The sequence below is a fragment of the Plasmodium relictum genome (genome assembly GCF_900005765.1).
Source record: "Plasmodium relictum strain SGS1 genome assembly, chromosome: 9".
NCBI classification, from domain to species: Eukaryota; Apicomplexa; class Aconoidasida; order Haemosporida; family Plasmodiidae; genus Plasmodium; species Plasmodium relictum.
In genome coordinates, this window is record NC_041687.1 from 93,101 (window position 1) to 117,393 (window position 24,293).

General features: G+C 17.9%; 8 protein-coding genes across 8 annotated transcripts; 3 read left to right on the forward strand and 5 right to left on the reverse strand.

The window, feature by feature from the left end:
* Window positions 1-62: 62 nt before the first annotated feature.
* PRELSG_0902100 (calcium/calmodulin-dependent protein kinase, putative) lies at window positions 63-3,551 on the forward strand (the record flags this gene model as incomplete). The annotated part of the gene is made up of 1 exon (XM_028676441.1): window positions 63-3,551. One exon carries the CDS (start codon window positions 63-65, stop codon window positions 3,549-3,551), a length of 3,489 nt encoding a protein of 1,162 aa, XP_028532930.1.
* A 2,266-nt stretch (window positions 3,552-5,817) lies between these two features.
* Window positions 5,818-6,129, reverse strand: H4 (histone H4, putative; the record flags this gene model as incomplete). Its single annotated transcript, XM_028676442.1, has 1 exon — window positions 5,818-6,129. The coding sequence occupies one exon, from the start codon at window positions 6,127-6,129 to the stop codon at window positions 5,818-5,820; it is 312 nt and encodes a 103-aa protein (XP_028532931.1).
* Window positions 6,130-8,712: 2,583 nt separating this feature from the next.
* Window positions 8,713-9,069, forward strand: H2B (histone H2B, putative; the record flags this gene model as incomplete). The annotated part of the gene is made up of 1 exon (XM_028676443.1): window positions 8,713-9,069. One exon carries the CDS (start codon window positions 8,713-8,715, stop codon window positions 9,067-9,069), a length of 357 nt encoding a protein of 118 aa, XP_028532932.1.
* Window positions 9,070-10,105: 1,036 nt separating this feature from the next.
* Window positions 10,106-12,885, reverse strand: PRELSG_0902400 (conserved Plasmodium protein, unknown function; the record flags this gene model as incomplete). The annotated part of the gene is made up of 12 exons (XM_028676444.1): window positions 10,106-10,141; window positions 10,218-10,279; window positions 10,353-10,429; window positions 10,525-10,642; window positions 10,740-10,848; window positions 11,007-11,047; window positions 11,127-11,182; window positions 11,387-11,445; window positions 11,550-11,630; window positions 11,710-11,774; window positions 11,953-12,286; window positions 12,553-12,885. The coding sequence occupies 12 exons, from the start codon at window positions 12,883-12,885 to the stop codon at window positions 10,106-10,108; spliced, it is 1,371 nt and encodes a 456-aa protein (XP_028532933.1).
* A 950-nt stretch (window positions 12,886-13,835) lies between these two features.
* PRELSG_0902500 (conserved Plasmodium protein, unknown function) lies at window positions 13,836-15,954 on the reverse strand (the record flags this gene model as incomplete). The annotated part of the gene is made up of 2 exons (XM_028676447.1): window positions 13,836-13,917; window positions 14,117-15,954. 2 exons carry the CDS (start codon window positions 15,952-15,954, stop codon window positions 13,836-13,838), a joined length of 1,920 nt encoding a protein of 639 aa, XP_028532934.1.
* A 1,196-nt stretch (window positions 15,955-17,150) lies between these two features.
* PRELSG_0902600 (40S ribosomal protein S4, putative) lies at window positions 17,151-18,354 on the reverse strand (the record flags this gene model as incomplete). Its single annotated transcript, XM_028676448.1, has 2 exons — window positions 17,151-17,933; window positions 18,352-18,354. 2 exons carry the CDS (start codon window positions 18,352-18,354, stop codon window positions 17,151-17,153), a joined length of 786 nt encoding a protein of 261 aa, XP_028532935.1.
* Window positions 18,355-19,893: 1,539 nt separating this feature from the next.
* Window positions 19,894-20,744, forward strand: CEN4 (centrin-4, putative; the record flags this gene model as incomplete). Its single annotated transcript, XM_028676449.1, has 3 exons — window positions 19,894-20,206; window positions 20,420-20,464; window positions 20,599-20,744. 3 exons carry the CDS (start codon window positions 19,894-19,896, stop codon window positions 20,742-20,744), a joined length of 504 nt encoding a protein of 167 aa, XP_028532936.1.
* A 785-nt stretch (window positions 20,745-21,529) lies between these two features.
* PTEX88 (translocon component PTEX88, putative) lies at window positions 21,530-23,713 on the reverse strand (the record flags this gene model as incomplete). The annotated part of the gene is made up of 1 exon (XM_028676450.1): window positions 21,530-23,713. One exon carries the CDS (start codon window positions 23,711-23,713, stop codon window positions 21,530-21,532), a length of 2,184 nt encoding a protein of 727 aa, XP_028532937.1.
* Between the last annotated feature and the right edge of the window lie 580 nt (window positions 23,714-24,293).

The window sequence follows — 24,293 nt, forward strand, 5'->3', positions numbered from 1 at the left end:
AAAAGAAAAAAGAAAAAAGAAAAAAGAAAAGAAAAAAGAAAAAAGAAAAAAGAAAAAAGAAAATGATATACCATAGATTTCAAGATGAAATATTTGAGAGTAAGAAAAAAAGAAGAATAAGCGATATAACTATTCAAAATTTGAATAATTCAAGTTGTAATTTATTGTATCAAAGTAAAAATAAAAAAAAAATTATAAAACTAAAAAATGAAAAAATAGAAGATTATTTCATCATTAAGAATTTTTTGCCTATTTGTGAAGAATTTTTATTAAAAAATTACAAAAATAATTTTTTACAAGCATTTAATGAAAGAGAAAAAATAAAAGATGTAAAAACTAAGAATAAAGAAATAGATGATGTCACCGATAAAAATGAAGAATCCAATTACTACGAAAAAGAGGTATCAATGATAGTAAATGAAAATAGTAATATTACTTCTTATGGAGGTAATAATTTAGATGAAAAAAAAAAGTTAGATAAAAATTATGAAAAACATGATAGGCAAGAAGTAAAAAATAAAATAAAGCTCGAAGAAAAAAAAAAAAACAATCATAATACGAACCTAGAAAAAGATATAAGTTTGTCTAATAAAATATTTAACAAAAAAAATAACTCAACAAACTCATTTAATTTATATGAAAATTATGTTAGAATTACTAAAAAATCATTAAAAGAAATGGATCTTCCTTTTGATAGAGCCGTTTTATTAAATGCAATTGATAGAAGAGATAACTGCGAAAAAATTATAAAAATTATTAACAAAAAAAAAGTATTAAGTGCATTTGGAGAATCTTGGGAAGAAATGATTGAATATATTATTTCTTTAAAAGAACACAAAAATTTAATGAAAATTTTTGATATATATGATGATGAAAAAAATTTTTATATAATAATGGAAAAGTTATACGGAAAAGAACTTTTTAGTTTTTTAGTTTACAAAAAGCAAGTCAAGGAAAGCATTTGTAAATATATAATTAGCCAAATTTTACAGGCTGCTAATTATTTACATTTTAATAATGTTATTCATAGAGATATTAAACCAGAGAATTTAATGTTTAGGAATAAAAAAAGAAAAGATAGAAGTTATGAATATAATTATGAATTAGTTCTTATAGATTATGACACATGTCATTTTATTAATAATAACCATTACCCAAATAATAATAGAGAAAATAAATATTTATATTCAACTGTAAATGGTATTATATCAAATTGTATATTTAGTCCAACTAAAAATTTAACCAACGATTGTGCAAAATTATACAAACAAGATGAGGAAGATAAAAATGTAAAGCAATTTTATGCAAAAGAATTCAATAAAACGAAAAAAGGTGAAAACTATAGTGAAAAAGCTTATAAAATAGTAGGTGATAGAACAAGTATAAAAATTAATGAACAATTAAATGAAAAGATAGATGAAAAACTTAATAAAAAAATAGATAAAGCAATTTGTAATAAAAATAGCAAAACATCAATAAATAGAAAACATATAAAATTAGTTGGTACATATGGATATATTGCTCCAGAAATTATAAAGGGATATGGTTATTCTATTTTATCTGACATGTGGTCAATTGGAATAATTTTTTATATTTTGATGACAGGAATTACACCGCTACCTATGTGTTTAATGATTAATTACAAAAATACAAAAGAAATATTATTAAAAAAAGAAAAAAAAGGAATAAATTTTAATCTATTATCATTTAATAACTATCCATTAGCAAAAGATTTATGTGAAAAATTCTTGCAATTTGATCCAAATAAAAGAATACCAAATTCCAATATAGCATCAAATCATCCATGGTTAAAATATTTCAATATTTTAAAAAAAAATTTTACCAATTTTTCATACGAAGATGAAAATAATAACCCTCATTTTTGTATCAATAAAATAATAAAGTATAATTTTAATGGGATTACAAATAATATAAAAAATATAAATGAACTAAAAATTCCAAATGAAATAGATAATCATGTGATTTATCCATATAATAAGGAATATTGCAGTGAGTATTATAAGGAATATCATAATAAAGATAGTGTAAATGTTTGTAATTCTTACTATAATAATATGCATTATTATATTCAAAAAAAAAAATACAATAATGTATATAATAATTTAACCCATTGTGCACCTTTTAATAATAATATTGTTTTATTCAATCAAGAATATATTTATAAAAATAATGAACACCTACATAAAGGAAGCAATTTTGCGAATTATTTATTTTATATAAACAAATTTAAGGAAGATAATGACATTATGAATAATTCCTTATGTATTTCAAATAAAAATAAGAATATTGATATTGTTAATGGAATATTTCATCATGAAGATAATTTATATAATTCCATTAACGATGCTGCAATAAAAAAATATATAGAAGAAGAAAAAGAAGAAACAAAAATGAAAGATGGAGAAGGGGAACCAATAGAAGGTTGTATACAAATGAATTCAATGACCAATGTTGCAGGAAATAACTACAATAAGTTTATAGAGTTATTTGAAAGTTTAATAGAAAAAAAAAAAAATAGCATTCTTTCTTCAAGTAGTAAATTCAACGAACTAATTTTACATAATAATACTATACAGAGCACAGATGATATTTTAAACAAAAGAGAATTTTATGCATGTGCTAAAAAAAGTGAGAAATATAAAAAAAATAGTAAAAAAAAAGAAAAACTATTAAATGAAGAAAATAATATGATAGAAATGCGTAAGGAACAAAATATACAAACATATGAAAATTGTGAAGTAAGAAAAAACAATTTTTTATCTAAAAATGAGTATACAGTAAATGATGTAATATTTGATAATGAAAATGAAATATATTGTACAAACCATGAAATTAATTTACAATGCACACCTCTAAAAGGTAAAAAAAATTTTTACACAAAAAATGATATGCAAAATAATATATATAAATTAATTGATAACGATAATCATAATAATTATTCTAGAAATGCTACAAAAAATATTAATGAAACTTATGAAAATACTAATATATATGAGATGCATAATAACATAAATTACGGCGATAACGATAATTATTTGAATACGAATAATAACATTCAATACAGTTTTCATATTAATAATTCTATAAATAACAATATTATTGGTAATAAGCAAAATAATAATATGATTATGATGGGTGTTAATTATAATTCTAATAAAAATACCTTAAATAATAATATATCGGAGTTTTCATGCATTAATAATGGATATAATTGTTTGAAGTTTTATAGTAATTCTATATCAAACAGAAATAACTTAATATATGAAAATTTAATTACAAACACTGAATCATGTGATTCTTTTGTCAATCAGAAAAATCAAAATATTTATTTTTATAATAGTAATTGTGCGCATATAAATACATCTAACTATTATATTACGAATAAATTTGAAAAAACCTTAAATCCATATGTGAATGAATATTATAATATAAATGATATAGCTAATTCTGCATTTCAATTATCTAATGAATTTAATGAATATGAAATAGGTGCAAAAAAAAAAAAAAGAAAAAAGATATCGGCATATTAAAAAAAAAAAAAAAAGCTTTAAAGATATATTTTTATGATCAATAATTATTTTATATATAAATTTATTTTTAATAAATATAATAAATACGAAACATAAGAATGAAATATATGTATAAAAAAAAAAAAAAAAAAAATCAGATAATATATTATCCTGAAACATTTTAAATATATTTAATAGTTATGTAGTATAAATATAATATGCATATCATAATAAATAATTTCGATAAATTTTAATATATATTCATATTTAAAATAAAATATAAGATAATGTTGATGAAATAATTATATAAGTGTTTAATAAGATCTATTTATCATTAGTGACTCAAATATTTTATATATAAATTTTTTTTAAAATAATACATATATTTAAAATACATATAATAAATTAATTTGATAATATTTAAAGTACATTTAAATTAATTAAATTTATTATTTAAGATTTATTTTATTTACTTATTTTTAAAAGGTTTAAATACATGTTAAACATGTAAAAAATAAAATGAAAAAAATAAAATAAAAATACATATTTATTTATTATCTTTACATTTAACTTCATACTATTATTTCCTTTACTTAATTTACATTTAATATTTATGTTTGAATTTTTAAAAATTCTTATTCGTTTAATGCAAATTTATGTTACACATACTTCCTATTGTTTTATTTATATATATAATATGAAAAAGAAAAACATTTCTGCAGCAAAATTTTTAACACTATATTTTTAAATGTGTTATACATATAATTTTTTTTTTTTTCCCACTTTTTTTGTATTTGAATATTTTATATTTAGATAGTTCATTTTATATTTTATTTTTATTTTATTATTATTATTATTATTATTATTATTATTATTTTTTTAATTTTAAAATTCCATTTTTTTTTTTTTTTTAAATTTTCATTTTTTGTTTATTTGTTTTATGTATATTTTCTCTTTTTATAAATGAATCTAATTCTTTAAATTGTTTATTTATTCAATATTATTTCAAGTATATATTTTTTTTTTATTTTATCTTATACTATTTTTTTATTATTTATTTTATTTTTTAAAAGTTTAAAAATAATAAATATTTTTATTAAAGTTTTAATAATATTTTTATTTGTAAACGTTAAACTTTATGAGAAATTTTATTATTTTTTTTTTTTTATTTTCCTTATTTTTTAGTAGTAATTCATTACAATTTTTTTTATTATTCATATTATTTAATCAATTTTAAAACAATAAGGAATTTAGATGATATAATTAAATTTTGCAATCATTTTCTTTACTTTTCTATAAAAATGAAATATATAGTAATAATAATAATGATATTTTAAAAAATAAAGCAATCATTTACCTTTTAAGGGAAAAATCGCGTCCATTTTATTCATATGATTTTCTTTTTGCAAATGAATAATGTAAGATAACTATTCTGTGAAAAGTAATAAAATTTCATACTATAAAAGTAAATAGAGAAAAATAATCAATTTAATAAAATAAAAAAAAAAGAATAACAATAGTATTACAATAAATTATGAGGGGTATATACATAACCAATTTTGTAATTTAGATAATTTTTCGATAATATAAATTTCAATTTTTTCCTTTTATATATTTTCGAATTAAGAATTTCACATAGAACTAGAATAAAAATAAAATATATTATAAAAGCTCCTATATTTAACTCTACTCCTTAGTTAATTCCTTTTAATTTCATAACACATTCAGTTAATTAAATTTTATTATTTTATTAGATTTATATTTTTAAATTATAAAATTAAATATTTTTTGTTTTCAAATTCGCAAAAAAAAATAAAAAAGTAATAAAATTAACCATATAATTCTAGAAAAAACTATATTAATTTTGCACAAATTTATAAGTATTAATGGCTTCTAGTGAAGCCTAAAATTCATACTATTGCATAAAAAAAAGTAATATGAATATTATGTATGAAAAAGCAAAAAATTAAAAAAAAAAAAAGAAATTTTTTTTCCCTTTGATGCATTCGCTTTATATATGTAAAAACTGAGAAATTTATTATGAATATATATATTTTTTTTTATAAACATAAAAAGAATTTATGTTTTAAAGAATAGTGATGTGCTTTGATATATATATTTTTTCATTGTTTTATTCAACTTTTTTTAAATATTATATATAATCCTTTTTTATATTATCTTCTTTCTTTTATTTAAAATACATTTTAAGTATTAAAAACAAAAAATTCAAATAACATAATAGGATGTAAATAAACCTTTTCTTTTGAATTAGAAGTATTTTTTGAACTTAACCTCCAAAACCATATAATGTTCTTCCTTGTCTTTTCAATGAATATACAATATCCATAGCAGTAACTGTTTTTCTTTTTGCGTGCTCAGTATACATAATTGAATCCTTTATTACATTTTCTAAAAATACTTTCAAAACACCTCTTATCTCTTCATATATTAAACCAGAAATACGCTTAACTCCACCTCTTCTTGCTAAACGTCTGATTGCTGGTTTTGTAATACCTTGAATGTTATCTCTTAAAATTTTTCTATGTCTCTTTGCGCCTCCTTTTCCCAATCCTTTTCCTCCCTTACCTCTTCCTGACATTTTTGATTATTTATATATAATAAAATAAAAAAGGAATATAATATTCTAAAAAAAAAAATTATTGAATAAAAACAATAAAAAGTTATGAAATTTTGTTTAAAATGAAGTTATTTTCATAAATTTTTTTTTTTTTTAAATTTTTTCGGTATTATTTTTTTTTTTTTAAAAAAATGAATTCTTCATAATTTTTTTTTTTTTTTTTTTTTTTTTTTTCAATGTGCAATTTTATATATGCATTTTATTTTTTTTTTTTTTTTTTTTTTTTTTTTTTGTCATGAGTTGAGTCGATTATGCAAATGGCTTTTTTATATATATATTTTAAGTTTAAATAATTATATATATACCTTTATTTTTAATATTAAATGTGTATATAAAGAGTATATGTATTTTTTACAAGTCATTTAAAAGGAAATTTATATATATTTTACTAGTTTAAAAAGCATGTAATTCTTAAATGCAATAAATTATGTTTTTAAATATATATACACGAGACCCCCATCATATATATATATGTGCTTTTTTACATGTTAATCATTTTGTGCGATATCATGCAATTAAATAAAAAAAAAAGTCCCGAAATGATATAAAATAATATATAAATAGTATGCAAATGCAAATACTTTATGCAAAGTGAAAAATTAAAAAAAATTAAATATAAAAATACATTTTGCGAAAAAAAAATTATACATAAAAAAGAATATATATATATATATATATATATATATATATATATATATATATATATATATGTTTATTTGAAATTATTAATGCTACTATTCATGCAATCCTATCCATAAAGTAATGAACTTTGCAAATTTTTATTAAAAACAATATTATAGAGTTTTTACTTTTTTAATAACAATTTTAAAAAATTTAAGAGTTTATAATAAGTATCTTAAAAAAATAATGAAATATTTTTAATTTCATAAAGAGTAAATTCATATAATGTAAAAAAATTTATTAAAGATGATCATTTTATGAAAAATAATTCATTAAATGAACAAAATGTGTATTTTATATTATTCCTTGAAGGTAGAATCACACTTATAATTTACTCTTTTTGAATAAATTATTATGCATTTATAATAAAAATTCCTTCAACTTGTTATTGATCATAAATTGAAATATCTTACTTTATTGCAGATTAAAAAAAAGTTATATATATAAAAAGAAAAATTATATTTTTCTTCATTTTTCAATTTTTCATGTTGAAATTATTTTAAATAAAATAACTAAAAGCATTGTATTCTTAAAAAAATGTATTGTTTTCCGGTATATCTCTAATAAATGATCAACTTTAAGAATTAAAGCTTTATTTCAAAAGAATGATACAAACAATTTAAAGAAAAAATAAAAGAGTTAATATTTCTTTAGATAAAGTTTTCAATATATAATATAGCGTATTTCTTTTTGTGTATATAGATTTACATTTTAATTATATAAAAATTTTCTTATGAACAAAAATGCAAAAAAGAAGAAAAAGTAGTTTTATATAAAAGACAATTTATTAAGCTCCTTAATAAATTTTTATTTTAATTATAAATCTGTATAGTTCTAAATAATATTAAAAAAAAGGAAAAAAAAAATGTTAAGGCTGTTTTTTTAATTATGATGTCATATCATAAAGCATAATGAATTAAAGTTTTTATTTAATAGAATAAATTTATTTTATTTTGTAATAAATTACATTTTATTTGTGTTATATTGAAAACATGGAAGTTGTTGAAAAATAATATTTATTAAAAAAACTTATAGCAAGAAAATTTTGAAACTGTATGTTAATATATAATTATTCGTTTTTTAAAGATATTACTTTCATTTGGTTCATACATAATTTTTTTTTTTCTAAAAAAAAAATTACAAAAAAATACAATCTTATTTACATAATTTAATGTATATACTTTGCTATTTTAAATACATTTTCTCAATAAATTATATACATATATATCATTGATAGAGTTCTTATTTATTTTTGAACAAAAAGGTCATAGCCTGACAAAATAAAAACATACTTATATGTAAAAATATAATTTTATATTTTTTTTTTATAACGAAATATTGAATATAATCACATGCACACATATAATATTTTACATTGCATCATGCATAAATTAAAAAAAAATCATACAAATGATTTTAATCAGAAAATTATATTACGTATCATTATGTCATATATATGACTTTTTTTTTAAATAATATATAAATTAGTTGAAGTATCAAAATACCAACATTTATATATATTTCGTGTGTGCGCATATGTATTATATATATAGCGAAATATGCAGGGACGATTTTTCATATGTGCATGTGCATATAAAAAATATCGGATAAAAAAAAAAAAAAATGACACGTACAATGTAAATTAAATTAAAATTTTATTTTTTTTTTTTTTTGCATATTTAAAAAAAAATATTTATAAAAATTATATTTTAATTATAATATTTTAAGCATTAGAAAAGAAAACTCATCATAAATAAATATTTTTTTAAAAAAAATTTAGCAATTTCTTCACTTAAAAACTTATATTCACTTTTTTTTTTTTTTTTCTTTTCAACTTTTTAATAATTTTTTTTTTATTTTATAATGGTATCAAAGAAACCAATAAAGGCTAAAAAATCAGCAACAGCTGCTCCAGATGCCAAAAAAAAAAGAAAGAAGTCTAGATATGACAGCTATGGACTTTACATCTTTAAAGTTTTGAAACAAGTTCATCCAGATACAGGAATTTCAAAAAAATCTATGAACATCATGAATTCATTCCTTGTTGACACCTTTGAAAAAATAGCAACTGAAGCTTCAAGATTATGTAAATATACAAGAAGAGACACATTATCATCACGTGAAATTCAAACTGCAATAAGATTAGTTTTACCAGGAGAATTAGCAAAACATGCAGTTTCAGAAGGAACAAAAGCTGTTACAAAATTTACTTCTAAGTAAATTTTGTTGTATTTTTACAAGAGAACATTACAAATAGAATATATAAAATATAAAAAAAAAAAGAAAAAAAAAGAAAAAAAGAAAAAAAAAAAAGTGAAATTACTAAAGAAATAAGCTAATAAATATAAAGAGAAGAATAATTTATTGAAAAAAAAAATGAATTTAAAGAAAGAAAAAAAAATACTTTTGAAGTGAAGTCCTTTTTTTTTTTTTCTTTTTCGTTTTTTTTTTTAACATCACCATGTATAACACTAAAACATCTATATATATATATATATATATTTATTTTTTTATTAATATGTTCTAATATTGTACATATATAAGTGGAGCATATTTTATAAATTTAAAACAATATATGTAATAAAAATATGGAAGAAATTATGAAATATGTGCTTTAGACAATAAATACGCAATTAGTTTTAAATAATAAAAGTATTTATTATTTCCTTCCAGTTCATTTGTTATATTTGTTTTTGGCCATATTTAGAATAAAATTATATTCATATTTTTTTTTTTCTAACAAATAGTTTATATTTATCATATTTTTTCATTCTCATTATTTTTCATCGCTTTTTTTTTTTATATTTTTTTTTTAAGTTCAATTTTACTTAAACAATTTCAAGGCTTCACTAGAAGCCATTCTTTTTATCATTTTTTATAAAAAGCATTTTATATAAAGAGTATAAAATTTTCACATTAGTTTTATAAACTAATCATTAAGAACTTTTTTTTTTTTTAACTGAATTTAATGAATAATTTTATGGAAAGTCGTTTAATCTCTATTCAACAATATTTAAATTTTCCCTTTTGTTTATAATAAAGTATATAAGAAATATTTTATTACTTTTATTATAATTAAGAGATTAAAAAAATAGTTTTATTTCTGTTTCTTTTTTTTTTTTAAACTTTAGACCCATTAATTTATATATTAATTATATAAGTAACATAATGCAGATAAATATATATATATATATATGTAAATAACTCGTATGGATTACTACGGTAATAAAAAAAAAATGTAGTTATACTTTACCAATCATTTTTTTTTTGGATAAAATACTGTTAAACTTTCCTATAAATAAAAATTATTTATTAACTCTATTCATGTTATACAATATACATATATATTTATTAATTTTTAAGCCTACATCATTTTTAGCTAATAAAACAGTTCCATAACAATTCCATTTTGCATCGCTACATATAAAATCTGAAACAAAAAAAATAAGTAAAATAAAATTGAAAAATGTAAGGATATATTTTATTTTTTTATTTTTTTATACTTCTTGGCATATCAAGCACAGCACATTCATCAGGTAGCCACACAAATAAATGTGATGTATTTGTACAAATTAAAAGTCTGCAAAATAATACGAGAACAGTTGCCATTGACTTTCATTTAAATTTGATAATATCTTGTTTTGTTATAAATTGAAATAGTATTATATATTTAACCTTGCTTTATTTAATGTATTATCCCAATGTATATTTGTTACAATATTTTTTTGTTGCAATATAGCTATACATGAATGATTTTCCATTTCATATACTCTCACTACATTATTATGTCTTTCTACAAAACGTATATAATTTTGTAATTATTTAATTATTATCATCATTAAAAATATATAATTCATTTATTTTTATAGTTTTACTTAATATTTATTTACCATTTATGGCCGCTAAATAATTTCCACATACGCTAAATGATAAAACAGTTATTCCTATTTTTGATGTTTTTTTTAAAATATTTTTTTTAACGCATTCATTAGATTCTTCCTTTACAAAGAAAAATGCATATGAATAAAGAATTATTAATTGAAATGCTTTAGAAAATGAGCAGTTGTACTTATATGAAATAAAATATATAAATTCATCTTGATATAGTTTCCAAAAATATAAACATAAAAATAGAACTTCTATTTTAAGTATATCACCTTTTCACGTTTTAATTTGTACTCTCCCTCTTTTATTCCTTCTGAAACTATATCATAAAAAATAATTAAAATTTTATAAAGAAAAAAAAAAAAAATTTCTTTTATTTTCATTATTTATACTATTGCTATAATAGGCAAAAATTTCATTATCTTTTTTGTGAGAAATTATGTTATATCTAAAATGAAAAAAAGAATTGAAGTAAAAGAGATTCATTCAATTACATAACCCTTCTATATATTATTATACATGAAAAAGAAAGAAAATATAAAAAACTCATAAAAAAAAGATTAATTCTAATATCAGTAAATTTCTCAAGTATTTTAATGAAGAATTTTGTTTTAACTATATTTTGCTTTTATTAATGTATATATATTTTAACTCAGTTGAAAGGACACAATTTATTGAGTCTTTATTTGAAATATTTTCTTTGTAAATCTTCTGAAATGTTGAGAATTTGTATTTCAGTATAATTTATTAAATTTTATAAAGATAAATATGATTGATTTATGAATTTTCATTAGAATTTTAAATTTAATTTTTACTAATTTTTGATTAAATGCAATTATATCATCTAACAATAAGGTTTCAATTTTCTTAAAATTCTTAAGACTTAATATTTCAACCTAGAAAAACATGTATGTTTTTTTGTTTTATAATTTATAATAACAATTAAAAAGTACATTTTTCATAAAATGTTATTACAATTCCATTTTCAAATCCTACTGATAAAATGTTTTTTATTTCATTTTTAGTTACGACATTTATACCTATAATTTTAAATGAAATATTAAATATATATTTTTAGTCAAAAAAAAAAAAAAAAAAAAAATACAAAAATAAAAGTAAAAATAATTATATATTCCTAATAATAATCCAATTTCATATATTTACTCATTCATTTTATCTAATTAATATTTTTTTTTTTTTCTTCTTTGTAATTTTTACATGGTAACTCATATTCATAAGTATATACAAATAGTAATTCTCCATTTGCTTTATACATATATAATGATTTTTTTTTATTACTAAAAGTTATTATGTTATTTTCTTTTGTAAATATAATTTTATTGGGATCAAAGTTATTACATGATATATTATTTACAACATTATAATTTAATAAAGATATTAAGGATATTTCAATTTTATTATTATTTTGTATTATACAAGCAAATATGCTACCTTCATCATTTAAGCAATATCCATTTTTCTTAAATTTTACATTTTCTATATTTACTAAGGATTCTTCAACATTATTTATATCATATACACTAAAACATTTCTAACTTATTATAATTAAATTAACAATATAAAAAAAATTATAAAATTATAATGATGTTTTAATAAAATAATAATAATAATGTATTAATAAAGTACAAACTATGCATAGTCAAGTAATGATAATGTATTAGAAAAATAAAAAAGTAATATAAATAAGACAATAGTAATTTAGAAATTTCCTTTTTTTTTTTTTTTAAATGATGAATATATGTTTATCTTTTATTTATTATGATAAAAAATAAATGATTGTAAATGTTTTTATATTACTTTTTCATATTTATATATGCATATCTTGTTATCTTTATAAAGAAAAAATGAGACTAAATATGTTTGAAAAAAATCTTCTATTTTTTTAACAACATATTCTTTATACAATGAATATATGTACACACTTCCTTTATCTTTTATCAATGCTAAAAAATGAATATTGTCATTAGAAAAATCTATATCATCAATTTTATAACTATTTACATAAATTCTGCATATTTCAAAATTTTCTAATTCAGTTAAAAAAATTTTATTATCTACTATATGAATTAAAAATAAACCATCATTTGAAAAATAGCATTTGTCACATTTAATTACATGAGACAACTTCATTTTTAATAATTCAATAGATGTATAAATACATATAAATATATATTCTAATGAAAAATATTCTTTAATCAATACTTCAAGGACTATTTCAGCTTATTTTTAATAAAATAATTGAATAAATATGAATTGTCAATTAAAATTTATTTATACGAACTATATATTTATTATAATATGTTTCAATGTAATTCATTTCATTTTATTAAATTTAATCCTTTTTTGATAAATTATGTAAATATTATTAATAGAAATAATATATAATAAATAAAATTGCTTCAAAAAATCATCCTTTTTTTTTTAATTAGTTTTTTTAATAATAATACATAAACTCAGTTAAAAAGAAATCATAATAAAAAAAAATATAAAATTAAAGAAATTTTAATAAAGATATTTCATTTAATGATGGAAGGAAAAGAAAAAAAATATTGTTAAAAAAAAAAAAAGAATGATTAGTAAATTAAAAAAAATTTATACTTAACATATATTTATCAATTATAATAATTAAATTAAAATACATATATCTTAGAAAGATACAGCAATTAAAATATAAATAATAATGAAATAAACAGAAAAAAAAAAAAATAAGCGCATTAATGAAATAAAAAACCTAAATATTTTATTAAACACCTAAAATAAATTTCAAGCAAATCTATATTAAAGCAAATGTATGTAATAAAACAATAATTTTTTTTTTTTTTTAATAATAAAACACACTTTTATAAAAGAAAATAATTATAATATTTTATTTTTCTTTCTTTTTGAGTGAAGATCGAACTAATAAAATTACAATAGTGGAAATTAAATAAATAAAAAAGGAAAATTACTAAAAAAAAAAAAAAGGGAAAAAATATAGGTAAGATGGTATATATATGTAGACATAACAAGATCGGTAAAAAAAAAGAAAGTTTCTCTAAATAAACTTCCAGATTATATTAAAGAAATTACAAAAAAAAAAGTTAGGCCCTTCCCACAGTTGATGCGCAACTAGTTCTAGCATCATCAAAGATATATTGCTTCATTTTTCCAAATTTTGATTTACTAAAAAAAAAAAAATAAATAAATACAATGAAATATGAAATGCTATATGTAATTAAGGAAATATGCAAATTTTACGATGTTATCGTAATTATATATATCTTTTAAAAGTAAATTTTTTATATTGTGATTTAACAAAAAAAAAAAAAAAAAAAAGAGCTAACATTATTTAATAAAATAATTTTTCTATATAACTACTTACTTAAATGACACAATTTTAAAAATTACATAAACAGCTAAAAGTAGGATAATAATAATAAAGAATATCATAATTAAATTTGACATTTCATTTACTTTTATTGTTAAATTAGTACTTCCAGATGAAACAATAAATTTTTTATCCTTAATTATATGATAAGTTTTCTGCATAAAGTGTTTATTTTCCATAAATGATGTAAGTAATGAGTTCTCAGAATCAGTAAAATGCTTTAAATATGAACAACCATTTACCTTATCTACATTCTTAGATTTGTTGCTTAAGTATTTATAAAATAGTTTTTTCTCATATATTATTTCCATTATATAACAATTTATATGACCAAAATATTCTGTATCTTTATTTGATATGTAATCTAATATTTTTCTCTCATATGTATTGTTTTTATTTTTATATATTTTCCAAATCTTAGTTTTTGTACTTACAAAAACAGCAGAAATATCTCTTTTTTGAACAGTTGATATATAAAAGGTTGGCTGCTGTACATTATTCTCATAAGGAATATAAGATATTTCTTTGCATTTCAAGTCATCTGAATTTAAATTACATCTATATATGTACATTGTGTTCTTAACAATATCTAAATTAATGTAATAAAAGTTTAAATCATTATAACTATCTTGGAATAGCACTATATCTACTACGCTTTTTAGTTGAAAATATAAATAAGGCTTATAATTTTTTAATATTACAATGTAATCATCATATTTATATAAAAATGCAGTGTATTCTCCTACAGAAGAAATACTTTTTATTTCTGTTAAAGATGCATTTTTAAATAAATTTATATGCTTATATAAGGAGCTTTCATAAACAATTTGTAAATTTTTGTATTCAGATATATAATTACTCTGATTAAAAAAAAAGGTATTACATTTTTCGAAATTTTTTTCAACTAAATTTTTATTTTTGTGTCTCCATATAATAAATTTATCATCTATTTTTTTATAATCTGACATATTACTAAATAAATAAGTATTATTACTATCAATGTATTCATCATTATATAGCTGTAATTTATGTTGTATTTCTTCATCTTTTTGGTAATCTTTTATATTGTTAGGTAAAAAATTCTGTAAATTACATAATATTGTTTTATTAAAAATGTAATAGGAAAAGTTAATATTCTCAAAATCAACTTTAAATAAGTTTTTAAAATAATCCGATATTTTTTGAAGTAAAGGGGCATTATCCTCAATCATGTATAAATTTATTGATTCTAATAATTTTTTATATTCCTCATTTTTTATAAAAGTTGCATTTAATCCCACATTAAATGATGGATAACACAAATATTTCGTTGGCAAAAAAACATCATTTTTAATTTCACATAATGCTACACTCTTTATCATATCGTTATTATAATTAGAATAACTTACTATATCAAATACTTCACTTTTTACATACATTTCTTTTTTGTTAGTTGTATATTTTGTACCATTTTCACTATAATATAAGTCACTAATTTTACAGATAACTCCTTTTTTATCATGATTAAGTAAAATTAAATCACCATCATTATATTCAAAAATAAAATTTACATTAACTGGTATTCCATATTTAAAATAATTAATTACCTTTGTAAAACTCTTGTAAAAGTATATTTCATCCTCTAGTTTAATTTCTCCTACAACTGAACTTTTTATTTGAAATTTATCTTCGTTTTCATTTACATAAATATATTGAAAATTATCTGATTCATTCTTTAAATTATTATCTTTTATATAATTGACGTAAATGAATTTGAAACTTTCAGTAGTAGAACATTGAACATATATTAAAAAACAAAATGTAAAGATACAAAAATTTAAAAAGTTCATCATTTTTTAAAAAAAACATAAGACTCCTTAAATGACTTCATATATCTTAAAATTAAAAAGGAAAATGGTGCATTTGTTTAATTATATTGAAGCAAAAAAAAAAAAAAAGGTAAACTTTTATGCAAAATATAAAAAGAAATAATAAATTATATATTATATTTTTAGTGGCTATGTACTTTCTGTATACTCATAAAAAAAATACAAAACACTTAAAGTAATGCACTTCCTTTATTAAAATTATTGTATAAAAAGATAAATATATATAATACACCGGAGAGTACGTATATATATATAAAGAAATTTTAAGAATAACTTCGTAGATTATAATAATAATTTATTTTATTTTATTAAAGTTTTATAAATATATACAACTATTTTGATAGAAATTGTACGAAACATAAAAAAAGATGTTTATCACTAATTAAAAATTTGATGTGCATAACGTTTAATTTATTTTTTTTTCTAGTAGTAATCTTCGATCTATTTGTAAAAATTTATTTATAAATTTTTTGTAAATTAAACTATGAAAGATAAAAAAAAATGTTATTACACATAATATATGTTACTTTTTCTTTTTTATTTCAATATTAAATAATTTCAAACAACAAATTTCTTAGAAAAAAATACAATTTTGAAAAAAAGAAAAAAATTTAAAAAGAAAAAATGGAGAAAATGTAATTTTATGTTTATATACTTTTTTTCTCTGTTGATTATTTTCCAAAATAACAAAGTACTGTTCAAAAAAAGAGAAAAGAAGAAAATAAAAAAAAAAATGATTAATAGAACAGATTTAGTTTTTAACGTTATTATTATATTTGCACCTTTTTTTTTTTTAAATTATTAACTTAGAGGTAAAAAACACGAAAAACAAAATATAAAGTTTTTAAAAAGTTGAATTTTTCATTTAAATAAAAACAAAAATGTTTAAAATAAAATAAAATAAAAATTATATATTTCATCATTAATTTTTCTTTCTTTTTTTTTTCTTTTGAAGCTTTTTAGATAAAATTTTTTATATATTTTATTGATATTGCATGAAAATTATTAAGAATCCACACATATGCGTTTATATATATGTTTAAAATTTGTCTTAATAAAGCATAATATTTATTTTTTTTTTCTTTTTCATTTAATTTCTTTTTTTTTTTTCTTTTTCATTTAATTTCTTTTTTTTTTTTCTTTTTTATAATATTTTACATTTAATTATTTAATGCCTTTAATCTGTTTCTTCTTTCTTCAATAATATCTAATTTTATACCTTTCTCCCTTGGTAAACTAATATATGGTTTTACATTGTTTCCAATAACGAAAACATTACTTAATCGTGTAGCAAATATTTTATTTCTTGAATCTTTTACATGAATAATATCATATGTTCCTATATTTTTATCTATAGAAGAAATAACACCAACTCTTCCAACACTGTGACCACCTGTTACCATGACCAGACTACCAACTTGAAATTTTAGAAATTCTAAAACTTTTCCTGTTTCTAAGTCTAATCTAATGGTATCATTTACTTTAATTTCAGGATGTATATATGGTATACTTCTACCGTCATGCGTAATAGCAATAGGCAATCTTCCTTTTCTTAGAATTATCTTTTTCACTTTGCATAATTTATATTGGCTTTCTTCTTTTGTAATTCTATGAGGAACAAATCTTCCTTTAACATCATATAATAATCTGAAGTATTCATTAGATTTAGTTATATGGATAACATCCATTAATCCAACAGGAAAGGTACAATCAGTTCTTATTTTATTATCAACTTTTACAATTTTCTGAATTAATATCAGTTTCACTTCATCAAAAGTTAAAGCATATTTTAATCTATTTCTTAACAAAATAACTAAGGGAATACTTTCAATTAATTTATGTGGCCCACTACTAGTTTTGGGAGCGTACTGACCTCCCATTTTATTCAACATCCAGTGAGATGGAGCATTTACTCTTTTTAAATGTTTTTTTATTCCTTTTCCCTAAAAATAAAAAATAAATAAAAATTCCATATTTATTAAATATTTTAAAATTCCTAATCATTAAATAAAAGCATACATTATTTCAACATAAAAAAAAAAAAAATAATTTTTATAAAAATTAATGATTCCATATTTATTAAGCATTCATATATTATAATACATTATATAAACATTTATACAATTAAGAGATATATATATATATATATATATATATATATTTTTCGTAAGAATAATATAAATATTTCAGTTCTACATAATAATCAAAGTAAATTTTAATTTATATAAATATTTTATAAGAACTTCGAAAATTTTGCAGAAACAAATACATACTGTTATATGTAATAAAAAAACACAATAAAAATAGTTAAAAAAACAGATTGTTTTAATTAATATAAATTTATTTTCATTTTAATATTACCATTTTTAATTCATAAAGTTATCAAGTTTTTCTTTTATTTTAAAATTTGGAAATTTATATATATTTTTAATTTATATAAAAAATAAAAAAATCATATAAAAAAATTATGAAATACTTCTCATAAAAAAAATAAAATAGCAATATTTATGTTATTATAATTATTATATTTTATATCTTTTTTTATGTAAATTTTTTTTTTCATATATTATTTAAATTTTTTCTGAACAGTTTATTTTTTGTTTATTTTTTGTTTTATTTTTTTTTTTACAAACTCTTCCTCAATGTCAATTATCTACTTCATAGTATTTCTTTATTTTTTGTTAATATTTTTAATACACTATTTTTTTTAATATATTTTTTATTTTATTTTTTTATTAATTATTTACATAAAGATACTGAAGAAAAAAAAAGTGTCACAAAACTTCATACACTTAAATCACTTTTTTATATTACAAAAAAAAAAGAAAAAATATATTTAAATATATATATATATATATATATATATATATATATATATATATACATATACATATAAGTAAATACATAAAACAAAATTTCAATTGAATTTTTTCATTATTAATAATTGAACATCTTTTTTCTTTTTTTTTTTCATTATAAATTTAACCTACACAAATATAGGAAAGATATATATTTATAAAAAAATTTTATATTTCAAAATTATTATATCTAAAATATTAATATATAAGAAAATATTATAAAATATAGTAATGTAAAAAAGTAAAATGTTAAAATGAAACTTTTTCCATATCTATAAATGACGGTTATAGAGAATTTACAGGGCTTGAAAACAATAATGTATTATACTATATATAATAACGTATAAAATATTTTATAAGAAAGTAAATTTAGAACATATAATTTTTTTTGATAATTAATATTAAAAAAAACATTTTATTAGATAAAAAACTATAGCAGTTGAACAATTATTCCTTCATTTTAGGAAAAAAATAGAAAAAATTAATTTAAAAAAAAAGAAAATAATTCCTTATGTATTATTTTGGGGTATATACTTTTAAATGCTCTTATTAATGTGAGAAGCTTTATTGGTGTCTCTCTATCTGTATCATATTTTAAAGAATTATATATCTTTTATATTTAAATCATTTTTGTTCTTTATAATTTTAACTTATATGACTTTTTATCTTTTTTTTTTTTTTTTTATAAATTATTACCTATTATAAAATACCCATTTTAGTACAATATAAACTAGAAGTATGTAAATTATTTTATAAGTTATATAAAAAAAAAAAAATCTATATTTTTTATATCAAATATAAAAAATATAAAAAATATAAATTTTATTTAATACTAGCATTAACAAAGAATAATTTTTTTTTTTTTTTTGTGTGTATTTTAAGAAAAATTATTAAATTTATGTAAAAATAAAATTTTTCTGTGTATTTAAATTTACTTTTTTAAAAATAAAATTATAAATTATACAATAATATATTTTAAAATATTAAAAGATAAATAAGAAACGCAAATGAATTAATTAAATGTATATAACCATATGAAACCATAATGATAATTGAAAATAATAAAGAATTCACTGTTAATGAAGACATTGAAAAAGAAATTTTTGAGTGTTTTTCTTTATTTGATACAAATAAATGTGGTTATATTGATATAAGAGAATTTTATTTTGCTTTAAAATCATTAGGCTTGAATTTTAAAAAAGAAGAAGTAAAAAGTTTATTTTTACAAATAAAAAAAACTACTGATGATAAATTAAATTTTGATGAATTTTTTGATATAGCTTCAAAAAATATTCATAAAAGATACAATGATGAAGAAATAGAACAAATATTTTCTTTATTTGATCCAAATGATACTGGTTATTTATTTATTTTATTATTATTATTATTATTACTATTTTTTTCTAATAAATTTGTATCTGCAACTATTAGAAATATTAGATATACTAAATATTTTTAAATATAACTGGTCTATAATATATATATATATATATTTTGAACTTATTTACAAGAAAAAAAAAAAAAAAAAAACTAAGACAATAAAGAATTTTTTTGTTGATTTTTCATTTTAGGCAAAATAACATTAAATTCTTTAAGAAAAGTTTGTACTGATATAGGTATTAATATATATATACATATGTAGTATATAAATTATAAAATTATATTTGTTCATGTAATTTAAAAAATATTTTACATTTAAAATTTTTTTTTTAAATTTGCATTATTTTATTTATTTTTTTATTTATTAAAGGTGAGAATATCAGTGATAACGAATTAAATCATATGATTGAATATGCTGATAAAAACAACGATAAGGTAATTGATAAAGAAGAATTCAAAAAGGTTTTATTTAGTGCATGGAATAATGATCCATTAAGTGATATAGATTCAGACTAATTAATAATTAAGACTTTTAAAAATTTTAAAAAAAAATGAATTCTAAAATTAAAAAAAAAATTATGTATTAATTCGAGAAAAAAAAAAAAAAAATTCTTTAGAAAAAAAAAAAGTTATATATTTTAAAGCTATATATAAAAAATATGCTTGTAAAAATCATTTTATATAAATCTATATATTAAAAACAATTAAGAATAACTAATAAAAAAAAAAAATCATAACATATTAAATAATAAAATAACTTATATTCAAATTTTATATAAAATATGGCAGGGAATAATTATATTTTTAAATGTTAATATAAATAAAATATTATAATTTAAAAATGAGCAAATGCTTAAAAAATATATTTATATACTATATGTAAATATAAATATATATATTCATATACACATGCGTATAATAAAAATAAATTATAAAACAAATATATATATTTTTTAACGGTATAATTTATGTAAATACATTTTAAGGAACTATTGCAATTTAAATAACAAAAATAATAAATAAAAAAAGAAAAAAAATTAAATAAAAATAAAAATACATATAATTACATTATTTAGGAATAGCTATAAAAAGAGAAAAAAGAAAAATAAATTATAAATAAACAAATATAATGAGTATATATCAAATGAAATAATAGACAAAATATGTATAATTTTTATAAATAATTTTATAGTAAGTGATATATACTTATATATAAAATATAGTTTAATTTATTGAATTAATAACATATATATATGTTCCATTTTTGTGTGATTCACAAATATCTAATATTTATAAAATTATTAATTCAAATAATAATTAAATTGAGAATTATTTGATATATTTAATACAATATTATTCACACCAAATGATTGGTAATATTTTTCTTTTAATATTGAAGCATAGAAATGAATAATTGATCCGCTGTTACGTCCATATGAATCATTATTAGTGCAAAATATAACAGTATGCGATGTAGTCAAAAAGATATGTTTATCATCAGTTATATATAAATCTCCTTTTTTAGCATCTTTAAATTTTAATAACATTTTTGAATTAGGATAAGTTGCAATTAAATTTTTTAGTGCTTTTTTTGTTACAAAAAAATAATTTAATGATGTTGATATTGGGCCAATACGCTGTGATGGATCATCTAACGTAAACCAAATACTAAATATCCATTTATTATCTTTTTTATTTAATCTATATATAGTTTTTTTATTATTTGATACATAGATATGTGTCATTTCTTCTCCTTCAACTTCATATGTGATAAAAGATATATGCTGATATAATTCATTATATTCTTTTTTTTTAGTGTAAACATTATAGCAATCATATTCTTTTTCTAACTTTTTTATAATACATTTATTTATGTAATTCTTTTTATCATCATTTCCTGTTATATATACTACAACTCTTCCATCAGTACTATTACTTTTATCTATTGATATGCCAAATGGATGTGGTAAATTAATTGTTAAATATTTTTTATCAAAATGCACATATACTGTATTGTTAAGTGGATATGTTATTATATGCACATCTGATATTGATTTGTAATCAAATGCTATATAATCTTTAAATCCATCAAAATGAAAATTTCCTTTAAATTCAGTATTATATTCTGTAGGTTCATTTAAAAGACTCACGTAATTATTTACAGTATCGTAATAACAAACAGCTTTAAAAATTGAATCTTTTTTTGAACAATGACTTATAGATGTAATATATGGAGCAAATGCATATTGATTTGTTATATGAATAAAAGGTAGTTTTTTTTCATTATTTTCATCTAAATGATATTTTCTTATATCTACAAAACCTTTATTAATTGTGCAATTATAATCATTTGTCCAAATTATCTTTAATACATATTTATTGGATTCTTGTTTCTTCTTTATCTCTTTTTCCTTGTTTTTATTATACTTCAAAAAATTAGCCTTATCACTTAAGGTATTTACTAATCCCTTTGGCTCATATTGATCATCAATAAATATGTGAGCATCATAAATATTAAAGTAGAAAAAATTTATATCCTTACTATATAAATCTACTATATTAAAAATATCAAGATTATTTTTATTTATTTTTAATAAATCTAAGCAACTTTCAGAAGATGGAATACCTGAAAAAATTTTCTTTGAATTGACTATTAAAAAGTCTGTATATTCATTAAGTCCTTGATCATAACGAGTACTAGCGCTTAAGCTAATTATTTTATTTCCATTAGTATAACTGAATATTTTTTCTGGAAACGCACTATTGTTTTCTCTATCAAGAGTGAATCTAATAATATTTTCTGCATTTTCAGTTATATATAAACGATTATCTACCACAGCTATTCCATTAAGAACTTTCATAGATTGGCCATCTATACTATCTATTGCATTTAATACTTCTATATAATTATCTTTTTCATTATATTTTACATGTAAAACATAATAATTTTCTCTAATAGAAGATACAATAAAAAATTGATTTTCAATTGTATCTGACACTATACTAGAAAAGAACATCTCATCATTTTTGCGAATTTCAAAATTTTTATTCAATTTAATATCTAAAAGTTTAATTTTATTCTTTTTAGTATAAATTCTATAAATATCTATATCAGTTATCATTAAAAGAATACCATTATTCGATGCTAATCCAGAAATATAATCTTTATCATCAAATGTAATGGGCATCAGCTTGACATTGTTTTTATACAAAAAAACATAATTTTTGAATTCATGCTTAATAAAGTATATTGGCTTTTTGCTACTCTTAGAATTATAGTCAACACAACTAAATGGAATACAGTATACTGGAAATCTTATAAGGTTACTTAATTCTAAATTAAATGTGCCATTTTCCCCTATTAGTTTTATATCTACAATACTATTAAACTGACTTGTCAAAGCAACACTTCCAGTATGTTCTACTTTATACCCACATTTAATCAAATCAAAGAAAATAATTAAAAAAAATAAAAAGCAAACCATATCTAATAATTTAAATACTTTATATATAAACTTATTTTTAATGTTACTCCTTATAAAACATTAATTAATTTAAATTAGAAAAAAACAAAAACATATTTATTTATATATACCTTTTTAAAACTTTATTCTTAAAAAAATTATATTCTAAAAATAATATATTAAAAAAAATGTCTTACATAAAAAAAAATTTTATTTTATTACCATGAATAATATATACACAAACATAAAATACACTAATTATTTGTGTTAACTTATCAATCAAAGTATAAAAAAAGAAAAAAAATAGAAATAATTATATTTCTAAAAAATAATAATAATAATAAATAAAAATACAAATTATTTAAAAATCCTATACAAATATGAAATATTATAAAAAAATTTTAAAATTTAAAGATCTATTAAAAAATATATTGTATAATAAACTTATTATTTTTAAAATAATATATTTCCTAAATAAATTTTAAGTTATTATTCTATATAATTTTATTCTATTTTTTTATTTTTCATTATTTTAATTTATATATTTAAAATAATAAGTTGGCTTACTATTTTTTTTTTTTTTGTACCTTTTTAAAAATTA